This window comes from Asterias rubens, chromosome 1 (assembly GCF_902459465.1).
Source record: "Asterias rubens chromosome 1, eAstRub1.3, whole genome shotgun sequence".
NCBI lineage: Eukaryota > Metazoa > Echinodermata > Asteroidea > Forcipulatida > Asteriidae > Asterias > Asterias rubens.
Window position 1 is genome coordinate 11,276,000 of NC_047062.1, and position 20,547 is coordinate 11,296,546.

A 20,547-nucleotide genomic window follows, 5' to 3' on the forward strand; every position below is an offset into this window, starting at 1 on the left:
CATAAATCACACAGCATTTTGGCTGGTAACTTTTCCGTCAAGCAGATTGGAGTGCCCCCAAATGACTCTTATCAATCTAAGTACATGTATGGTTAGTCACCACTGCTTTCAATGTCTTTTCACTGTGTCTGAGTTTCCTCTTAGCCATTTGCATGTTCAAATAATGGGAGACTTTGAAACGCTAGGTGGCAGCAGACTTTCCAGGTAAATTTCCACTGTTTACATCGTTCTGAACACACACACATTAACAAGAACAGTGGAGTTACCTGGTAAGTCTGCTGCCACCTAGAGTTCCCAAAAGTCTCCCATTGGGGATGATTGTTTTACATGGTGGAAGTAATAGACCATGCAAGCCTTGTAGGTATCCCAACATTTCCAGGACCACTTCGGTGCCCTGTTCATTGCTGAAACAAACTCGCGCACTTTAACAAGTCCAAACGTTTGAATGTGCGCGAGACTTGCACAGTCTATTACTCACATTGTGTTACCCCGCACATATATATACACGTGTAGTGCACTGGATAGCTATGGTTTGTTTTGAGGTGAGTTAGCCCAATTAAATTCGCAATGCTTTTCCAAACTTTGTTTTGCTTGAGAACAAAAATGCAAGTTCCAAGTTTAATGCAATCAAGGTTCTGGGGCATATTCCACAATGCTGCTTACTGAGGCATTTGTACTGATTTGTCAAAATACAGTAAGCAGATTTGGGACCAACTTTATAGAGCTGCTTAAGCTTAGCAATTTTCTGAGCAGTATACCAATCACAAATTGTACATGTGAAATTGTGTTTCGGCTGGCAACCCCTTCTGGTAGGAAGGTTGTGCTTAGCGACAAACTTAGCGAAGGTTGGTGCTTAAGCAGCTCTATGAAATTGAATGGAGCATTCAATCTAACTGCTACTGCTGCTACTGGGGGGGGGGGGGGCGTTACTACACAAAAATTCCCATTGGAAGAAACTGAATGAATCCCAATGGGGATGGTTTTGGGGTGACATTGATCAAGTGCGATGCAAAGGGGAGGGGGTTAGGGGGTTAGGGGATCGGGTTGAAGCAAATGTGCCAATATACAGTGATCACATATCACATACACACTGGTATCAATGTGTGATACATGTATGGCAGAACCAACGATTACAGAGTGTTGAAGACACAAAATGGGGAACTCTGTTGGGACGTGACATACACATGGGCGCCATTTCAGTAAGCAAATCTGTTATTTTATTATTAATAGCAATGGATATTGTCTGCACTGGGCACAATTTCATAAAGCTGCTGAGCAGAAAATTCTGCTCTGCTTTGCAAAATCCTTTACCAGGCAAGAAATGAGTGGGGTACCAGTCACAGCATTGATAAATGTATGGTTATTTGGGTGGTAACCTATTTTTCGCTAAGCAGACCTTTTCTGCACTCAGAATGTTTTTGTGCTTACAGGCTTTTCGAAAATTGGCCCCTGATCTATTGTTGCATCAAAAGCGTTGCTTGCTGAAATGGTGCTTATAGTGCACATTTCACTAGGAGTTACCCATCTTGCACCTTTCAGCCCTCAATAATCTTTGGGCACAACTGTCATACATCGAAGCGACAGAAGGGTGATGAACATACATGGTGGTGGAGCAGATTTAACTGCCACATACATACACATCACAGAGCGAGCACACAGGGTGTAATGAACAGCCACGTACCGAATAGAACAGACAGTGTGAGGAGACATAGTGGGGGGTGAGAGAGAACAGATATGTGGACAAACATGTGGACGGACTCAGTCGAAAAGACGGCATTTGTGGATAGTGCATGGTTTAATCTTTTATGTGGAAATTCATTTTTAATTTAATTAAAAGCATGATGGCTGCAATTTTGGTTCCCTTCTCTTTCTATCATGAATTTAGGCTTTTGTTTTGCAAAGAAATAGGAGCGATTATAAAAAGGAAACAATGATGCAAGTATACAAATTATGCCAAAAAGAAAAGATCCACATTTACTTATGCATGCAAAACACAAACGGTTCCACCAAATTAACTTCAACAAAACAAATGCAAAAAGGAAATTCTTGGAGACTACATGCGTAACATTTTGAGAATAAACATGGACTGTCCTACCACTGAATCTAAGTGACAATTGTGTGCACCCACTAGGTAGGCACTATAATGGCATCAATTGTGTGCACCCACTAGGTAGGCACTATAATGGCATCAATTGTGCCCAGCATCCATTTTACAACACCTTACAGGCATCTCTGGGTAACATTGTTGATGCAACGTAACACGAGTGTGCGTAACGCTAGTTAACATAACACCAGCATATGTAACACCAGCGTGACGCAAGTTTACGCTACATTTGAAAGTAGTTATTACAAGTATAATATCTACTTCAAATGCTGAAACACTCTACCTCTGCACAGTCCATGAGGATTTCCCTCAAAATTCCAGTAAACCTTTTGCATTTTTTCCTTTTGCTCTCAGCTTGCTTTAAGTTGTTAAAAGATTGTCCAACATGTTTTAAGTTGCAAACCTAATAAACTATGTTTTATTACCATTTTCAAGCATTTTGAAGATGAAAACAATCTCCTAAAGTTTAAACTGAAGAGTGTCTCTGTTAGTACCCACATTAAAAATATAATCCCCGTTTACAAAGATTTCTTGTCCCAGTGCAATTTTTACAAACAAACTTCACCTGCAATCAAGTCAGTGCTAACAAAAACAAGCTTGGGAACACCTAGCACAACGACAAGAAAAAATGAACACAAAAAGAAACATTTCAATCTAGGCATTCACAGCCATACTAAACAAGAATCATCGCAACAAAATGAAAACAATATTTAGGCTCTCCAATGTACTGTAAACAGTGTAAATATCTATCCAAATGAGTCACTTGCGAAGGTTCGATTTGAATGATGTCTGGTACCATGCCTTCTTCAATGCCTTCTTCAGTCACAAATGAATGTCCAGCCTGAATTCCTCAGACTAAAGGCAGGACATACATTTTGTAATTAACTTCAACAAAACAAATGCAAAAAGGAAATTCTTGGAGACTACATGCGTAACATTTTGAGAATAAACATGGACTGTCCTACCACTGAATCTAAGTGACAATTGTGTGCACCCACTAGGTAGGCACTATAATGGCATCAATTGTGTGCACCCACTAGGTAGGCACTATAATGGCATCAATTGTGCCCAGCATCCATTTTACAACACCTTACAGGCATCTCTGGGTAACATTGTTGATGCAACGTAACACGAGTGTGCGTAACGCTAGTTAACATAACACCAGCATATGTAACACCAGCGTGACGCAAGTTTACGCTACATTTGAAAGTAGTTATTACAAGTATAATATCTACTTCAAATGCTGAAACACTCTACCTCTGCACAGTCCATGAGGATTTCCCTCAAAATTCCAGTAAACCTTTTGCATTTTTTCCTTTTGCTCTCAGCTTGCTTTAAGTTGTTAAAAGATTGTCCAACATGTTTTAAGTTGCAAACCTAATAAACTATGTTTTATTACCATTTTCAAGCATTTTGAAGATGAAAACAATCTCCTAAAGTTTAAACTGAAGAGTGTCTCTGTTAGTACCCACATTAAAAATATAATCCCCGTTTACAAAGATTTCTTGTCCCAGTGCAATTTTTACAAACAAACTTCACCTGCAATCAAGTCAGTGCTAACAAAAACAAGCTTGGGAACACCTAGCACAACGACAAGAAAAAATGAACACAAAAAGAAACATTTCAATCTAGGCATTCACAGCCATACTAAACAAGAATCATCGCAACAAAATGAAAACAATATTTAGGCTCTCCAATGTACTGTAAACAGTGTAAATATCTATCCAAATGAGTCACTTGCGAAGGTTCGATTTGAATGATGTCTGGTACCATGCCTTCTTCAATGCCTTCTTCAGTCACAAATGAATGTCCAGCCTGAATTCCTCAGACTAAAGGCAGGACATACATTTTGTAATTATTCCACTAGTTAATGACCATAAAAACTCACTGGAGAGCTGTTAATACTTTAAACCATTGTAAGAAACGACTCCCTTTGTAATGTAGAGAAAGAGGTAGATTTTCAATAACAGACTTGAATGTGAAAAAGGGTCCACAGGAAATCGGAAAGCACCAAATTCTATGCAACAAGGATGTCCTTTTCTTTCATTATTTTCTTTCAAACTTCGATGAACAATTGAGTCAAAGTTTGCACAGATTTGTTTTCACTGATGCATATGTTGGGATACACAAATTAACAAAAGTATACTCTGCTTATTCCAGTGTTGTTTGATTCGAGGGAAGCTTTTGCCCAACAACCTGTAGCTTACCAAAGACTGGTGCCATGCATTTCATCAGGAAACGAACTTTGCTGGATTATGTATACGCCTGTTGGCACATTTGAGAATCTCCACGTTGGACATTTGGTTCCATACTTGCACTCTGGATTGACCTTTCCACATCTCAGCGTTTTAACATGGTGTATACTCATGTAGATAAATGAAATCTGATACACCTATGAAGAGCACTTAATCCATTTCAAACTAACCCTTGCCGAGGAGATGGGTTGAGAGCTCTCAATCCATGTATTAAGAACTGAACATGTATTAAATGCAACAGTGTGAATGCTTGTTGGTTTTATGCCAACCCGTGTACACTGTACTTGCCAACAACAAAAAGCAGAATAACTAATCTATGAACAGGCCACACAAACTGTGAAGTTCACACTACTTATGATCCACTTTTCCTCAAATGTTCAAGTACAATTGCTTAAATTGGCACAAGGAGGCTTCAGATCAAGTTCCAACTGAGCATACTTGTGTAACTTGTGCAGTGTGAAGCGCAATATGCAAATGTGTCGCAGAAGTGTGAAGGCTGCATGAAAATGACGCTTGTGAAATATTACGGAGTCGACTCGGAGGGGGCCCATGTTGATTTCTATCAAAATCCAGTTGATGGAAGAACTAGTTCTTGATACATGAAAATTGTACAGCACTGGAGTATGAGGAATTTCAATTGAGCAATTACTTGTGAACAGGGAAGTCTAGGTACCAGACATCATTAAAATCTAAACCTTGCAAAATGGCTCTGTCGGGATACTACGATATTGTTCATTCTAAGGCATTGATGTACGGCTGTAATCCCATCATTTGTTACATGACTCTACCCAGAACAAGACAGAACTTGTATACCAAAGCGCCGCACTAGCTAAGTAGATGAACATCCCCCCCCCCCGCCCACTTGACCATAATAAGAACCAATTTTCTCAAATGCAACATTTCACAGATTCAGCACTCTTTTATCTGTTTGAAAATCAAACATAAACTATACTAGGGGGCCCCGGCTACCCCTGAACGCGGCCAATCACATGGAATGGCATGCTAGTATCAACAAGACTTTCCCACATTCTGGATTTCTCAGTTGAATCGTCCTGGTCAGCTCACCGAGGGAAAAGGAAATTTGTCAGTTTCCCAAAAGGAATTTAATTTGAAGCGATTCAATCGAGCGACACGGGCATGTTTATTGTCTATAATTTCCTCCCTTTTTTGTCCCCATCTGCTTTTGACTCACTTTGTTCTTCACCGGATACGATTAAAGGAAAACAACATCGTCACGAGTCCTGCTTCCTCTATAAGAAGCTCCATAAATTGGATCTCTGGTTTTCACGTTATTTCAGGACTGGGAGTAGCTCAAGCATTCTCAAAATGAAAGGCCACGGTTTGGCGTTAACATAATTCCTGGAAGACTTGAAAGTTTTGTCTATTGCACTGCCATGTTGAACAGAATATACTCAAATAGAATTGCCCAATAAAGAATGTCAAAACTATGCTTCAAGTCAACAGGACAAAGGTTTCTGTTTAGTGATAAAACCATTACAGCGTTTTAATCATCAACAGCATTTTCATAAAATTTGACACGACTCAAAGCTTTTGAGTGATGAAGGAATTTTAAAGAGCAAGGGAAATGTCAAAATTCAATTTGATTTACTCATTGCAATAGCAAAAGTCCTCATGTGTGTGGGGAAAAAATCACAAGTCGCTAAACCTCACGTTAAAATGGTATCAATTGCCATTGTAATCCAAAACATTACAGGCAAAATTTGTCAACATCCAAAGCAACCGATAACATCATTCTGAGAAAAATGGGTCTGTTTTTTTTTTTGTATGGGGATGCTTTGATTGATTCCTTACTTCAAAGATACTCAATCAAAACGACCTTGAATTTGACATTTAAACTGACATTTTTACCTTGAATGTAAAGACCCATTAGTTGTTGAAATCCAATAAAATTCCTATGAAAGTCAGTCAAGAAGCAAAAAGCCCCATGCCCACACATTTTTCTCCAAATGATGTTATCGGATGTTTTGGAAATTGACAAAATTTGCACTACAAGAGTACTGATGGCAATGGCAATTTACACCATAGTGTGAGGTTAGAGAATTGTAATTTTTTCCCCCACTCCCATGAGGATGCTACCTATTGGAAAATTAGTACTACAGTACAAAACTTTTTACAATTTCCCTTCCTCCTAAAATGAACCACTACGTTCTCTTGTTACATACAAAAAATGTGTATCATTTCTCTGTATCGATTATCATGCTATAATTTTGTGCCATACAGTTACAAAAACAGTGAGGGTACTTTTTACGGTTGGTAAACTGAACTCATTATGTCGTTGGCTGCAAGGCAAGAATGCTTGATTCTGAGTGAGTGATCAGAGCAGAATGCCTTACAATCACACACAACACACACAGGTTGTACTGGTAATGAGCATCAGCATTGAACAATAGAAAGAGCGGGATATCTTTTCTTAAGGTTCCGTTGCCATGGCAGCGGTCCACACAAGAGACATTCACCCCTAGTCAAGGAATCAATATCCGATGCTGTTTAGACAATGGTTTCTATAGGGGTACAAACCATGCTTCGGGGACACACACACACACATGTATAAATAAGACATTTTTCAGCTGTCTCAGAATCTTCAATTTGGGTGAGATGTTGCACTTGAGAGCCTAGTTTAAAAGCCTTAGAGCCCATCACTCCTGAGTCATCTTTGAAATCTTCACAGAGCATTTGCCTTCTTTTCTTTAATCAATAAAAGAAATTTCCAATTTTATGAAAACATCTGTCTTCACCCTGTTTTCTTTATTCTTTTTCGCTCATAATGCATAAAAATAGTTTGGTGGATTGGCGTTTCGACCCTAGCAGAATCCTTTAGCCTTTGAGAAAGACTCTATTAGGGTAAAAACATCAGGCCATTATTTTTTGCATTTATACCATAGGTCCTTTTGGTTGGTAAGCAGTTTGCAACAGCTTATAATTCTATTTTCTTTCTTTTTTCTGCTGTTTATTATGTTCGTTCATATCAGAGTGCAGTGGCAAAACTTTAAATGGACATGATTGTGTAAGGACTTCTGACCATTTAGAAAAGAGAAACTGCATTTTCTACCCACTGGAGTACAAGAAGTTTTATTGTATGTGATTTGCACACAACCAATGGGCACGAACTCCCTGACAAAATGTGCACCAAAAACTCATGCAAAAAGAAAGTTGCAAACCATACAAAGTGAAGATATTGTGGAAAAACCAACGTGCAGCATGCCAAATAATAACTGTATACAGTGTTTTTTTTGTAAAGAGTAAAACAAACTTTAGAAAATGATATTATAACTTATAATTTTTATGTTCATTTTGTGAAATAAATAAATGAAAACGGCATATTACGCCCATACCTGCCAGCTCAGCGGGAGCGGACCTGGGCGACGTGGGCCGGGATGAGGGGCGAGAGGATGAGGCACAGGCGTCCAAAGAACCCAATTTGGGATATTCTGAGATGGAGGCCTGGTTATGTTCATGTTCATAGAATGGACGACACCACATCCAACATAACAAGGACACATTGGACATAAAACACAATAGACATCACCACACACGAGTTGATTAGGTAGCAAAGACAGCCAGGTCGGACAAAGACAGAGACACATCATGGCGGCCGGTCGGACGGACAAACAAACACGCCCACACACGAGGGAGGAAATGATGGGGGGAGGAAAGAAAAAACAAAACAAAAAAAACTTGACATCAGACATAATTTTGGTTCATCATTAGTTGTTATTAAACCCCCAAAGGCATGGATCCAGAATAAGTCGGCATTTCATTGGAATTCCTGAGTCCAGCTGCAACCGAAACTGATTATGAGATGCACAGATGAGCTGACAGATGAGCTGATGGATCAGCTGACATATCAGCTGATGGATCAGCTGACGGATCAGCTGACAGACCAGCTGACAGATCAGCTGACAGATCAGCTGGCGGATCAGCTGACAGATCAGCTGACGGATCAGCTAACAGATCACCTGACTTGCAGTTATTTTGGAGTCAAGCTCAACAACAAAACACAATCAACCTGTTGCACAGCTGGACTTGAGAATTCCAATGACGGCGAATTATTCCATTATTGCCTTGCTAGATGCCCGGCTGGCTAAACAAATGACGCTAGGAAATTTCTCTTTCACACTGAATACCAGATGTAAAAACCTCTTTTTCGTACCAGAATTTGCAACTATAAAAAGACTTTCAAGATTAACGCTTCTCCTCCACCAAAAAAAGGAAAACGTTCTTCTAAATAAATTGCCTTACATGTGTCCAAGGTTTAAGACTATGATTTTTACCTCTACACGAAATCATAATATCAAATGAGCACACACAAAAAATATTCTTAAAACCTAGTCAATTCTTTCCCGACCTTTGACCTTCTACATGGTCCCCCTCTTTTCCCCTTCAAATTCATCAATTTCATACCCCAGAATTAATACAAACACTATACAAAAGCACTCCAAACAGATTGCCCAATTTCAAGGCAAACTATAAACACAACTATTTTTTTTAAAAGAAGTGCATCTATTATTCACTGTAAAAGAGAAAGCCCCATGTCAAACTGCCAGAGCTAGCCGCATTTCTGGCCAGCCACTGTGGCCTGCAATCGTGCAAGCCACTTCATTTACCTGACTCCTTAGGTGAGGCATCTGCATCCTCGCTTGTAGAAGTCGAAGGTGACTCACTGACAAAGGCCTAGGTACATACATGGTGGATGTAAAGGTTAGAAGGCAATGTATGTTGTCCGATGAGAAGACGGGGAACCGTACCGCCCCTAATGAAACTAGTTTATACTACATAAAATGAACCAACTGGCCAAAGTGTAGTGTGCTACAGCAGTGAAGATATACCAAAAATCGTTTTTTGTTTGACTTCACAAATTTACATACTGTGTACAGCAATTGAATTCCAATTTTGCAGAATGCTTGATCTACATTGTACAATAACTAAACCCTGTTGGATAATTTCACAATTTCTTTTGAAATGCCAAAATATTTGGAATATTTAGTTGGCATCCTTTTTGTCAAAAATCACTATTACATTTGAAGTGATAAAGTGGTTCCAGAATACATGTTAAGGTAGTTAAGAGATTGTTACCCACTGATGTCAAGTGAAATCAGCTTGTGGGTTTTACATTGCAGTTTGAAGACAATAAGTTTTTTTTCTTCAAGCCTCGGCTTACGCTCCGCCCCTGCTCCAAAAACTGATGACAGAGCCCAAGCCCGAGCAATGGACCCTTCCCATGAAATATGCTAATCACATTCACGCATGCGTACAGACCCTGTTGGTTGGCAAACGCCATAGAGTTTGTGCACTAAGCAGACGCGCAATCGCGTCTGCGTCACGCATCCATTAGCTGTGTACAAAACAGCGCGATGTTCCCTCATTTTGCCAACCAAAACAATTTACATATTTCATGGGAAGGGTTTATTGCCAGAGCCCAAGCAGGAGACTTCAGCCAAAGAGAGAGCACGAGCCAAAGACGGCGCATGAGCTCAATACGGCGCACAAGCCTCAGCCTAGGGCGGTACCCAGAATGGCAGCTACAGCTATGGCTCTGACTGTTGCCAAGGGTGTCCTACATTCAACACATGATCAGCTATGGCTCTGACTGTTGCCAAGGGTGTCCTACATTCAACACATGATGATGGGGCAATCCAGCCGTAGCCGTAGCAGTTGCCCCCACTTCAGATACCGCCCTAGGTTCAGGCTTGTGCTTCTTCTTTTGCTCAAGACAACTTAGGTTTAGAAAGTCTACATCCGTACGGACTGTAAAGGGGGTTACCCTGTTTCAGCCCCAGGAGTAGGTGGCAGCGGCACAAGGAAAATTAGATTGTAGCCCACAAATTGAAATGGCCATAAGGCCTTGTGTGTCTGGGTACTTGTATACAAAATATTATAATTATTATTTTTTTTTAATGGGACTGTACTCTACAAACACAGCTCTGTATAAACCAATCCGTAAGATAATGACCATCCATAAGTCGACCACAGACTCTATTTATCCTGAACCTTGTGTTCCTGGTTTGCCTCCACTCTCATCTTGACATTAAATCTTAAAACCTATGTTTTCCTCTAGTAAAAGACTTGAGGCATGGCACAGTGAAAGAATGAGGTAAAAGTCTGCGCTTAGAAACCAAAAAACAAAAAGAGAAGAAACAACGGAAAGAATTTTGATGTCACTGCAAACTGCAACCACTCAGTGTCAATCTAGTTCCCAAATTTTGACAAACCCTTCGTTATAGGTGCAGATTTCAGCACTTCTCGTGTTGTAACTCTCTATATAGATTTGCCTTGGTGAAAGAAATAAAACAAATCTGACATGATCGGCCGGTCCTACCAAAAACAGAGTGCCACATAAAAACCTTCGGGAAAAGAAGCAAGCAATTTAGAAGTCTTCAAGGAGAAGCAGAACGTTCTGCTCTACAAGTGAAATTCAATTCAAGCCCTCTGAGACGTTCAACATCTTAAATGGCATCGTTGCTCCCAAAACGGTTATGTTCTTAGTAGTAGACTGAAAAAAAGAAAAAAACAATATTTTTCAGACTGCCGATACGTTTGGTAATTGGAAGCCGGTGTTTGATTCAATCATCTATAGTTGTAGAGGAAAACTAATCTATAAAAATTTCATTTCAAAAAGTGGTAGCGTTTTTTGAGATACATGTACTGCAAAAACTCTGAAACAGTTATGTCAACGCAGGAAGAACAATCTGCAGTTGGAATAACAATCTGAGATGACATAACTGTCAGTTAGTGCTTCTCAGTTAAACATTTGGAGGAAAAAAGGTATATCTTCAAAGTGAAAAGTTTGTTCAAGTTTTTATGCTATCCAAAGCTGCTATACTTCTTATCAAGAAAGTTTTGATTGCCTTACCAAACATTTATAGACCCTTAAAAAGACCGAGAGCACTAGGGGAGCAGGAGTTAAACTGCCAATGAACAGACTGTAAAGGGGGAAGACTTATACTGACATTTCATTCTTGGCATTCGTCAGCTTGAAAGTGAGCTACCTAAGCACACAAAAAAAACGCCAACCCCATCAGTAAGTTTTCTTTCCACCCACAAACTATCTGACACAAGATATGACGTCGTAGTGTTTAAAACTCGCCACACTCCTATGAATGACTCCGCAAAATACAAGACTATCTACATTTTGCCAAGCTATGTTTAAGAGGTGAAGTAAATGGCAGCTCTGATCTTTACCTTTTTCCTGCGTATTGATAATTTATCACCCGTCACACCCATCTCGGAAAGGACTTCTGCCATTCTCTTGGGATTGATGCCGCAATTTGGCGCTACATTTCGATCGCATCTCCTGTGAATGTTCATCTTACAGGCTGATAAAAACAATTGAAATGGGAAACGGGAACAGAGGAAGAGAGAGAAAGAGTGAGTGAGTAAGTTTGCTGATAACTAATTTAGAACTGTAATAGCACACAGCACTAATAACGTCACTTTTGCTCAAAATACCCGGCTGTCAGACAAACATTCACTAATTTCACGCAATCATCAGAGCGCCACATGGCACTTGTACATGTAGTAGTAGTACTAGGATAGGAGTCCACGCTTTATGTTTACTTGCGTTACACTACTTAGTTAGTGTAACACGAGTAAACATAAAACGTGGACACGCGAGTACAATTTTGTACATTTATCTGAGATCACGGTATTAAGCTTCTATTTTTAGCAGAGTGCTATTCATCACACAGCCGGACAAAAACTCATTGGTCATCTTCTGCAGGCAAGTCTGCAAATTCTGTGTACATTAAACTCACTATGTGTGAATACGTATACCAGGAGGACTGTATCAGTGACGGCTTTGACCGTCAAGTTCACTTCAAGATACTGATCTAGAGCAAGTAACTGCAGTTTGTGGAATCAAGAGACCATTTTGCCTTAATGTTGATGCCTGTATGCAGTAGCACTTCATACAAAAGAGCTAACTTGAACTAGGCAGGAGCTATGTGCTAACTTGAACTAGGCAGGAGCGGTGTGCTAACTTGAACTAGGCAGGAACTGTGTGCTAACTTGAACTAGGCGGAACGATGTGCTAACTTGAACTAGGCAGGAGCTAAAGACTAACTTGAACTAGGCAGGAGCGGTGTGCTAACGTGAACTAGGCAGGAGCGGTGTGCTAACTTGAACTAGGCAGGAGCTGTGTACTCAATTGAACTAGGCAGGAGCTGTGTGCTATAACTTGAACCAGGCAGGAGCGGTGTGCTAACTTGAACTAGGCAGAAGTGGTATGCTAACTTGAACTAGGCAGGAGCAGTGTGCTAACTTGAACTAGGCAGGAGCGGTGTGCTAACTTGAACTAGGCAGGAGCTGTGTGCTAACTTGATTTAGGCAGGAGCTGTGTGCAAACTTGAACTAGGCAGGAGCTGTGTGCTAACTTGAACTAAGCAGGAGCGGTGTGCTAACTTGAACTAGGCAGGAGCTGTGTGCTAACTTGAACTAGGCAAGAGCTGTGTGCTAACTTGAACTAGGCAGGAGCTGTGTGCTAACTTGAACTAGGCAGGAGCGGTGTGCTAACTTGAACTAGGCAGGAGCGGTGTGCTAACTTGAACTAGACAGGAGCTGTGTGCCAACTTGAACTAGGCAGGAGCGGTGTGCTAACTTGAACTAGGCAGGAGCTGTGTGCTAACTTGAACTAGGCAAGAGCTGTGTGCTAACTTGAACTAGGCAGGAGCTGTGTGCTAACTTGAACTAGGCAGGAACGGTGTGCTAACTTGAACTAGGCAGGAGCGGTGTGCTAACTTGAACTAGACAGGAGCTGTGTGCCAACTTGAACTAGGCAGGAGCGGTGTGCTAACTTGAACTAGGCAGAAGCTGTGTGCCAACTTGAACTAGGCAGGAGCGGTGTGCTAACTTGAACTAGGCAGGAGCTGTGTGCTAACTTGAACTAGGCAAGAGCTGTGTGCTAACTTGAACTAGGCAGGAGCTGTGTGCTAACTTGAACTAGGCAGGAGCGGTGTGCTAACTTGAACTAGGCAGGAGCGGTGTGCTAACTTGAACTAGGCAGGAGCTGTGTGCCAACTTGAACTAGGCAGGAGCGGTGTGCTAACTTGAACTAGGCAGAAGCTGTGTGCAAACCTGAACTAGGCAGGAGCGGTGTGCTAACTTGAACTAGGCAGAAGCTGTGTGCTAACTTGATCTACATGTAGGAGGGCACAAGAACAAGTACATGTAGTTCCACTGAATGGAATCTTCACGCCGTTGTGCAGCAGGTAGACACAATTTATTTATTTTTTCTCTATGGATTATCTACAGCATCAACCTCATTCCTAGAGGTGTACCATCTCGCCGCGACATTTTATTTCTTTCCCAGAATTCCTTGCTTGATCGTAACCCCTGGAAGTATGACTAATAATGGACATATCAGTTAGTCCTGTAGTTGATCGATTCTGTGTTAGAGATTACTCAGAACGCTCTGTCTAAGTCATAGATCAACTGGTCCCCTCTCATTCTTTTTGTGATTTGTCTAACTGTATGCAGTGTAGGGTTACCACATAAAAAACATTTTAAACATATTGCGTCGTAATGCATGCGTTTGCACATGCGCGAACTAGGCACCTTACAAGCGCTGGAAAGTAATTAACAAGCGTGCACGCAAAGCAGTAACTTTGGTTAGCCAATCAGCGTTGATTTTTAGTTTCTCCCTTCCAGGGGCTAGTGACGAGAGGTGTTGATCTGGCACGCTGCCCACGGTAGCGAGACTGCTGCATCACTGCTGCTAATAAAAACTGCCATTACCTTCACATTGAAGCCCTTGCCGTAGTAAACCATATAGTAGTGACCCACAGTGATCGCAGAATGTTGGCTTCTTGAAACTATGAACACTGAATCGATGTGGCAAGTTGATATTAAACCGCTGTGACAGCGACTGCGACTGTGAAAATCAAACACAATGGATAAAGATTAAAGAATGGTTCGCATAGGTAGTGATAGAATAGCTAATGGACCTTCAAGGGAGGGAATACCGTTGATATTATTACTCCAAAAATTAATGATCACACACTGATTTGCATATTATTTAAATGTTTTAACACATTAGGACTAAAACCACTTAGCCATCAGAAAAACATTCAGCGCACGTTTGGTTGTGTTTTATCTGTATCAAATTTACACGGAACACACTTACATGGACACCATTAAATCTGTACTTTCCAGCACATTCATGCAGTTATGTGAATAAAATATTTGTGTTTATCTAACCATAAACTATAATATTCCATTCACAAATACCTCAGACAGTTTTGCTATTCCTATTGGTGGAGAGCGCGTCACGTTTAACCGATTGATAATGACCAGCTGGAGCTGTTGTTAACCGGTTGTTTTCAGATATGTTAAGATGCATACTACGCGCAGGAATGCATCCGAAAACTGTCTCAGTCATAAAAATGCAACACACATACAGAGCTCAAGGACGTCGCAAAACGGATAAGTTTTACAAAGTTTCTTAATTTATTACTCTGTTTAACCAAAACGGCAATCATGAATGGGAATAAAAGAGCAATCACATGTTCTTAAACTGCCCAGTCGTGGCCGTATGATAGAGGCCCTCGCCTTCGGCTTGGGCCTTTAATGCACGGCCACGACCCTGCCAGTTTTAAACAGCAGTTTAAGAACTCGTCGCTACCCTTTTATTCCCTTATTTACGCAATATGTCCCAACGACATGATTTGATGCACAAAGGATTCTAGGTCAAAGCTGAGTCCAACCAACACCGACAACCATCATGCTGTGCTTATTTTGAAGCCAATTTTATAAATAACTATAAAACATACAGTACATGTAGGCCCTTTTCGAAACTACGGCTTTGGCTTTGGATTTGGCTTCAGGCTCCGTCCTCTCGTCTGTCTGAAACCCTGAGCGCCTATATGCTGAATGCAAAGAGCTGAATCTGAAGCTAAAGCCGTAGATTTGAAAAAGGCCATATACATGTAGCTACAGTATGGCATCCATCTTGGCAGGGTTGGTTATTTGTTTTTACTGTACTTGGTTTCCAAAGATGCATTGCAATACATTTTCAAGATGGAGCTTGTCTATGTGCGGGCTATTCATGTTGCTAATCACTGCTCCCAAATTTCTTATTCCTGTTCGTCATTTATCATGATAAGTGTATAACTTAATTAAAACAGCCTAACAGTATTGCATTCTGGAAATTTAAGAGTATGGCACTTTCCTGAGTCAAAGAAAAGTCCCAAATAATTTTGTTGTACATACACATCAACCATTCTAAAAAAGAAACTATGAACACCAAATTGTTGAATTCAATTTAAACCCAACAAATTTGCATGACATGCATATCCACACATCCAATGTTTATGTGTGCTTCATAAAATATCAATTTTTTTGTTTAAAATATAAGTCATGCTGTTATTTTATTAACAACATCGTATGTAAACATAGACTAATTGTACATATCACACTCAACAAGTGTACAGGCGTGGACATGTATAATATACATGTCCATGTACACACAAACATTTTACAATGTACAGACTGTATGTTTCTATGAATTCATGCTTTTGTGTATTCAGGAAGGGTTTGTGCAGGCTGCAAAAACACTGCACTGCCACAACTCATCTCGTTTGTGTCTATTTCAATCAGCAGGGCTGGGTGTGTGTACATTATATCTCAATATGTACATGTGCATTCTCCACTATACCCCGATACCAACATTATTCATGCTGCATCCCTAAGCAAGCATGGAATGCAATAAACACTGGCTGTAGGGCCTACAGTCCAGACTTGTAGAGCCTGGGTGTGTAACTGGGACGGGTGGTATGTTGTCTTGCTTCATATCCACTGCTGTCTTTTTATTGGAGGATGTTTGTGAGGGGGGGGGGGGATAGCGAAGAAGGGAACCACCTGATTGCAGACTCTACCAATCAATAATTGCATTTAATCGTTTTGCTTTTTATCTGTTACCGGGGACGCATGGTTCATAATTACAATGCTACTGTGGATTGTGGATTTTTTTTCACGAACAGGAGTATATGGGGAGCTGGAGCGTGGGGGAGGGGAAATCATGGTTATGAAAATAAAGAGCAAGGGTATTAAAAAAAACAAAAAACATCTAGCTGCAGTAATTCATCTTGTGGTATTGCTCATTTCATATGATGACTCTATACAATTTAATAATTGCCTTGGCTGGTATGATTCACCGTAGTGTACAAATTGTATGTACTGTAAATGTATTCTTCACTATAATTTACATACATGTAGTCCAATTGACAAATCTATGCAAAAATAAAGCTCTAGTTTTACAGCCCATTGTCAGATCTGAGTTCAATTTCATAGCCCTGCTTAAAGCCTGGTTCATACTTCCTGCGAATGCGTATGCTATGTGAATGCTGACGTCACAAACTCGCAGCATTGAGCTGTGCTCAACTCTTGTGAATATTCGCAGTTAAAGCAAAGTTGTGACGTCACAATAACGTCAAATTTGCATCGCATGAAGTCATAATAAATTGTGCAAGTCTCTTGCGCAGCAAGAAAACACGACAAACGACAAACTTTTTTTTACGAAATCAAATCTTTGCTTTAAATTATTATTAATGGTGAATCTAACAAAATACTCATTACAGCTTGTTAAATTAGTCTTGGCTTATACAATTAATATTAAATATACAATTAATCGGTTATAGTTTATGTATAGACAAAAGTAGAACTCTGGGACAAGGATGCCTCAACAACCAATAAAAAAGCTTTTCCCCCGCGCGACTAAAACAAGCTTCTACATAAGTTTCTCGATCTTGATTTCCGCAATGGGCATATCTTTGACCGCAATGGGCATACCTTTGGATCGTGCAGACTGAGAGTTGTGTTTGGAAAGGGACTCTCGTTTGTTCAGTCTATACCCATTCTCTTTGAGCACGTGTTAAGGTGCTCCAGTTCATTAGGTAAATATTCCTTGTCACAAATAATGTGTGCCCTTTGAAGTAGGGTCCGGTTCACTGAGGCTTTCACAGAAGGAGGATGGAATGACGTAGCGTTGAGGTATATGTGGATGGGTTTTCTGTACACGGAGTGTGCAAGAGAACTATCAGTCCTCTTGGAAATGAGTACATCAACTATATTCTACTATCTTTCTAACCATGTCGATTTCATAACCAAACAGTTTCAAACGCTTGCATGGCCCAACTCGACCGATCCAAGGCAACGTGTCCCTATAAGGTCAAATGTGGTCACTTTCTGTGTAAGATCTAAAGAGTAGGTCAAGAGCTTTTATATCGTGCAACGATAGTAGCTATCGATCACGGTTTCCAGAAAAAGAATTTTTGGAAAATTTCAAATGTTAAAGGGAAGGTAAACTTTGGTTTTTGGAGCCGTTCAATTGTTTTAATCCAGCTAAAGTAGATATAAAAAAGGTTGCTGTTGCTGTTGCTGAGGTCTAATATGGTAATTTTCAAGTCTAAATGTACATGATCTACTCTTTTCGTGAAACCTCAACGGGAAGGTACAGGCTGAAGGAAGAAAACGTGGGAGCAATAACGGTACCCAGTATAATAACAATAATAATAATAGGTTTGTCGACTGTTGGCCAAACACCTATAATCAGAGAAAGGAAAACCCAAACCCCCCCCCCCAAAAAAAAAACCCAACAAAAAACAACTCCAAAATCAGAGAGCAAACTCCCGACCTGAAATGTCAACTCAGAAAATTGACACTCAGAAGGGAAAATGAACCGTCACTTGATGCATACTGTTGCCTGGTCCCCTGTTGAATGGTCCCCATGTGCTTCTCATGTTTTGGAAATCTAACCCACATCTTAAAGTCAAGGGATGCTGTACCCAAATAGGAGAAGAACAAACCTGGCCGCAATTAATTTTGAGATTCCCAGGTTGTGTATAGGATGATTGAAGAAATTTGAGCCTTGGGAAAATATAGCCAAGAGCTAGTAGCTGCGAAACGAAAGCAAATGAAGAAAAAAGAGAAAAATTTGGCACTAAGCTGCATGCAATAATGATGAACATGTGTGGGAATCAAAATTATCAACCCCCCCCCCCAAAAAAAAAAAGAAGAAGAAAAAATCACAAAGCATCAAAACTGTAACAATTAATTTTGTTTAGGAAACCACCCATGCCCCCCCCCCCCCCGCCCCAACCCCCAAAAAGAGTCCTTCGAAAACAAAGCAAAGAAACTGTGTGAATGATGAACATTCAACACTCAAGTATTTCTTAAGTTCTGATTCAAATCTGTTCACTGCGGTTGAGCTCATGGAGGGTAACCAATGGGTATAGGCTGTGATGGATGAAAGATGAATTCTATGGCCGTGTCCGAATTGGCGACTTTGGCTACAGCTACGGCTGGATCAGCGCATCTGTCAGTGTTGAAGAATAGCAGATGCGCGTGCCCTAGCCGTAGCTGTAGCCGAAGTCGCCAATTCGTACACGGCCTATGTTAGTTCCATGGTCTGGTTCCCTGGTAAGCATTGCTGTGTAAAAGTAAATTATACTCGAATCCTATTTGAATTTTTTCACCACACCAATATTCACTGTGATGCGACATAATTTTTGTGTATCAGATTACTCCTTAGCATGAATAGCCAATCATTTTATTAGGTTATCACCAGTGAGAGTAAATGTAATTTCTGAAGTCTGTGCTACATGTAAGTAGGATGGAGCCATGATTTTCATCTCACTACTTAATACAAATATCATTATCGTATAGTATTACTATCTTATTTGAATCAACCCCCCCCCCCCAAAAAAAAAAAAAAAACCTGAACAATTCTTTTCCTGTCCCTGTGAGTACAAATAATGTGTAAAAAGCTTGCTTAAAAGTGTCAAATTTCACCATCTACACTTGTGATTAAATCAGCAGAGTCTGCTAAAATGTAAAAAACTGAGCTTGTTAACAAGATTACCACACTGAAGGGGGGGAGCCATTTGTAAGAAAAAAAGAACATGGCTCATCAACATGAATTTACGTCAGAAATCTCTTGGTCTACAGCCATGTCAATGACTCTGTTCAGGTTGGGTCACATTCAGCAACATGTATAGACCTTTCCATTGCTGATAAACAAAGCGTGCTGGTTGGCGTGGAAGGTAAAACATTCTATCGTGTTTTAAATTAGTTTTTATCTCCAAATTCAACATTTTTGCAAACATTCAATTAAAAATAAAAAATAACTCCATTGATTGGTTGCTTTGTTTCTAACAAATTCAACACTATTTTTGAATATTTGTGTAACTTTGTTACTAACTGTAGCTACCTGTTTTTGTTTTACATTTTATGAATTTTCATAGTTTTCCAACCTAGGTTGGCAAAAACCCGGGTAACGGCATTGCAACTTGCTTTATAGAACCAGTGATTTTTGTTGGATACAATGATGTCATGGATAAACGTGCAGAGGCGTTGCTTTACATCTGTTTTTTGATTGGTCCGGGGTGATGTGGGTGCAGCTGTGAACATCACCTCAGACCAATCAAAATACAGCTTAATTTCGCTCATCTGCATGCAGTTCCATGCTTCTTCTCATTGAACCCACGTTTCAACACTCATGGGGAGACAGGTCTTTTTCTTCAGCTGCACCACGCATCTGGAACTCTCTACCACTTAATCTTAGATCTTGTCTTTGTACCACAACAATCAAATCTCTTCTCAAAACTTGTCTTATGTCACAGGTTTTCAAGGACTAATTTTGTTTTGTCTATTTTTCTTTGTTTTGTTTTGTTTGTTGTTGGTTTTTATTGCCCCTTGAACACCCAGCAGGCTGGATAAGTGCGCATTACAAGTCTTCTTCTTCTTATTATTATTAGTGTCCACCAGATTGTGTGTTATGTACAGTACATGTACTTGCACAACTGTGCATGAAATGAATGTACATGTAAGGGAAAGGTGCTAGAGGCAACTCTCTGGCGTTATTCACAAGCCTCCAAGTGTGGCGTCAGATGTTCAGGCTAGGTCTATACATGATATCATGTACTACCCGGTATCGTGTACCATGCACATGTACATCATCACATGCAGAACATGGCAGAAGATGACCACAGGTTGGACACAAGAGGGCGCACTCACCTCTTTGATATCATCTTTGTGTCCTGGACACCTCGTTACTACAAGCTCATGACATCTTTTGTGGACCACTACCGTACACACTGAAAAGAGAACATTGCATTCAAAAGTTTGTTGTCAGAAAAACAGATTTTTACAAAAATTAACCCTGAATGAAACATTTTT

At 40.2% G+C, this 20,547-nt stretch overlaps 1 protein-coding gene across 2 annotated transcripts in view; it reads right to left on the reverse strand.

Annotated features, from left to right (window-relative positions):
* Positions 1-20,547, reverse strand: part of LOC117288110 (calcium-independent protein kinase C-like) — a 93,182-nt gene that overhangs the window by 13,835 nt on the left and 58,800 nt on the right. Inside the window, exons 5-8 of one of the 2 annotated variants that reach the window (XM_033768813.1) lie at positions 20,386-20,465; positions 14,110-14,245; positions 11,560-11,693; positions 7,713-7,821 (exon numbers count right to left, since the gene is read on the reverse strand). In XM_033768813.1, coding sequence (XP_033624704.1) covers positions 7,713-7,821; positions 11,560-11,693; positions 14,110-14,245; positions 20,386-20,465 — 459 coding nt within the window. Of the gene's footprint in view, positions 1-7,712; positions 7,822-8,984; positions 9,052-11,559; positions 11,694-14,109; positions 14,246-20,385; positions 20,466-20,547 lie in introns of both variants that reach the window. The other variant, XM_033768821.1, reaches the window with a different exon arrangement.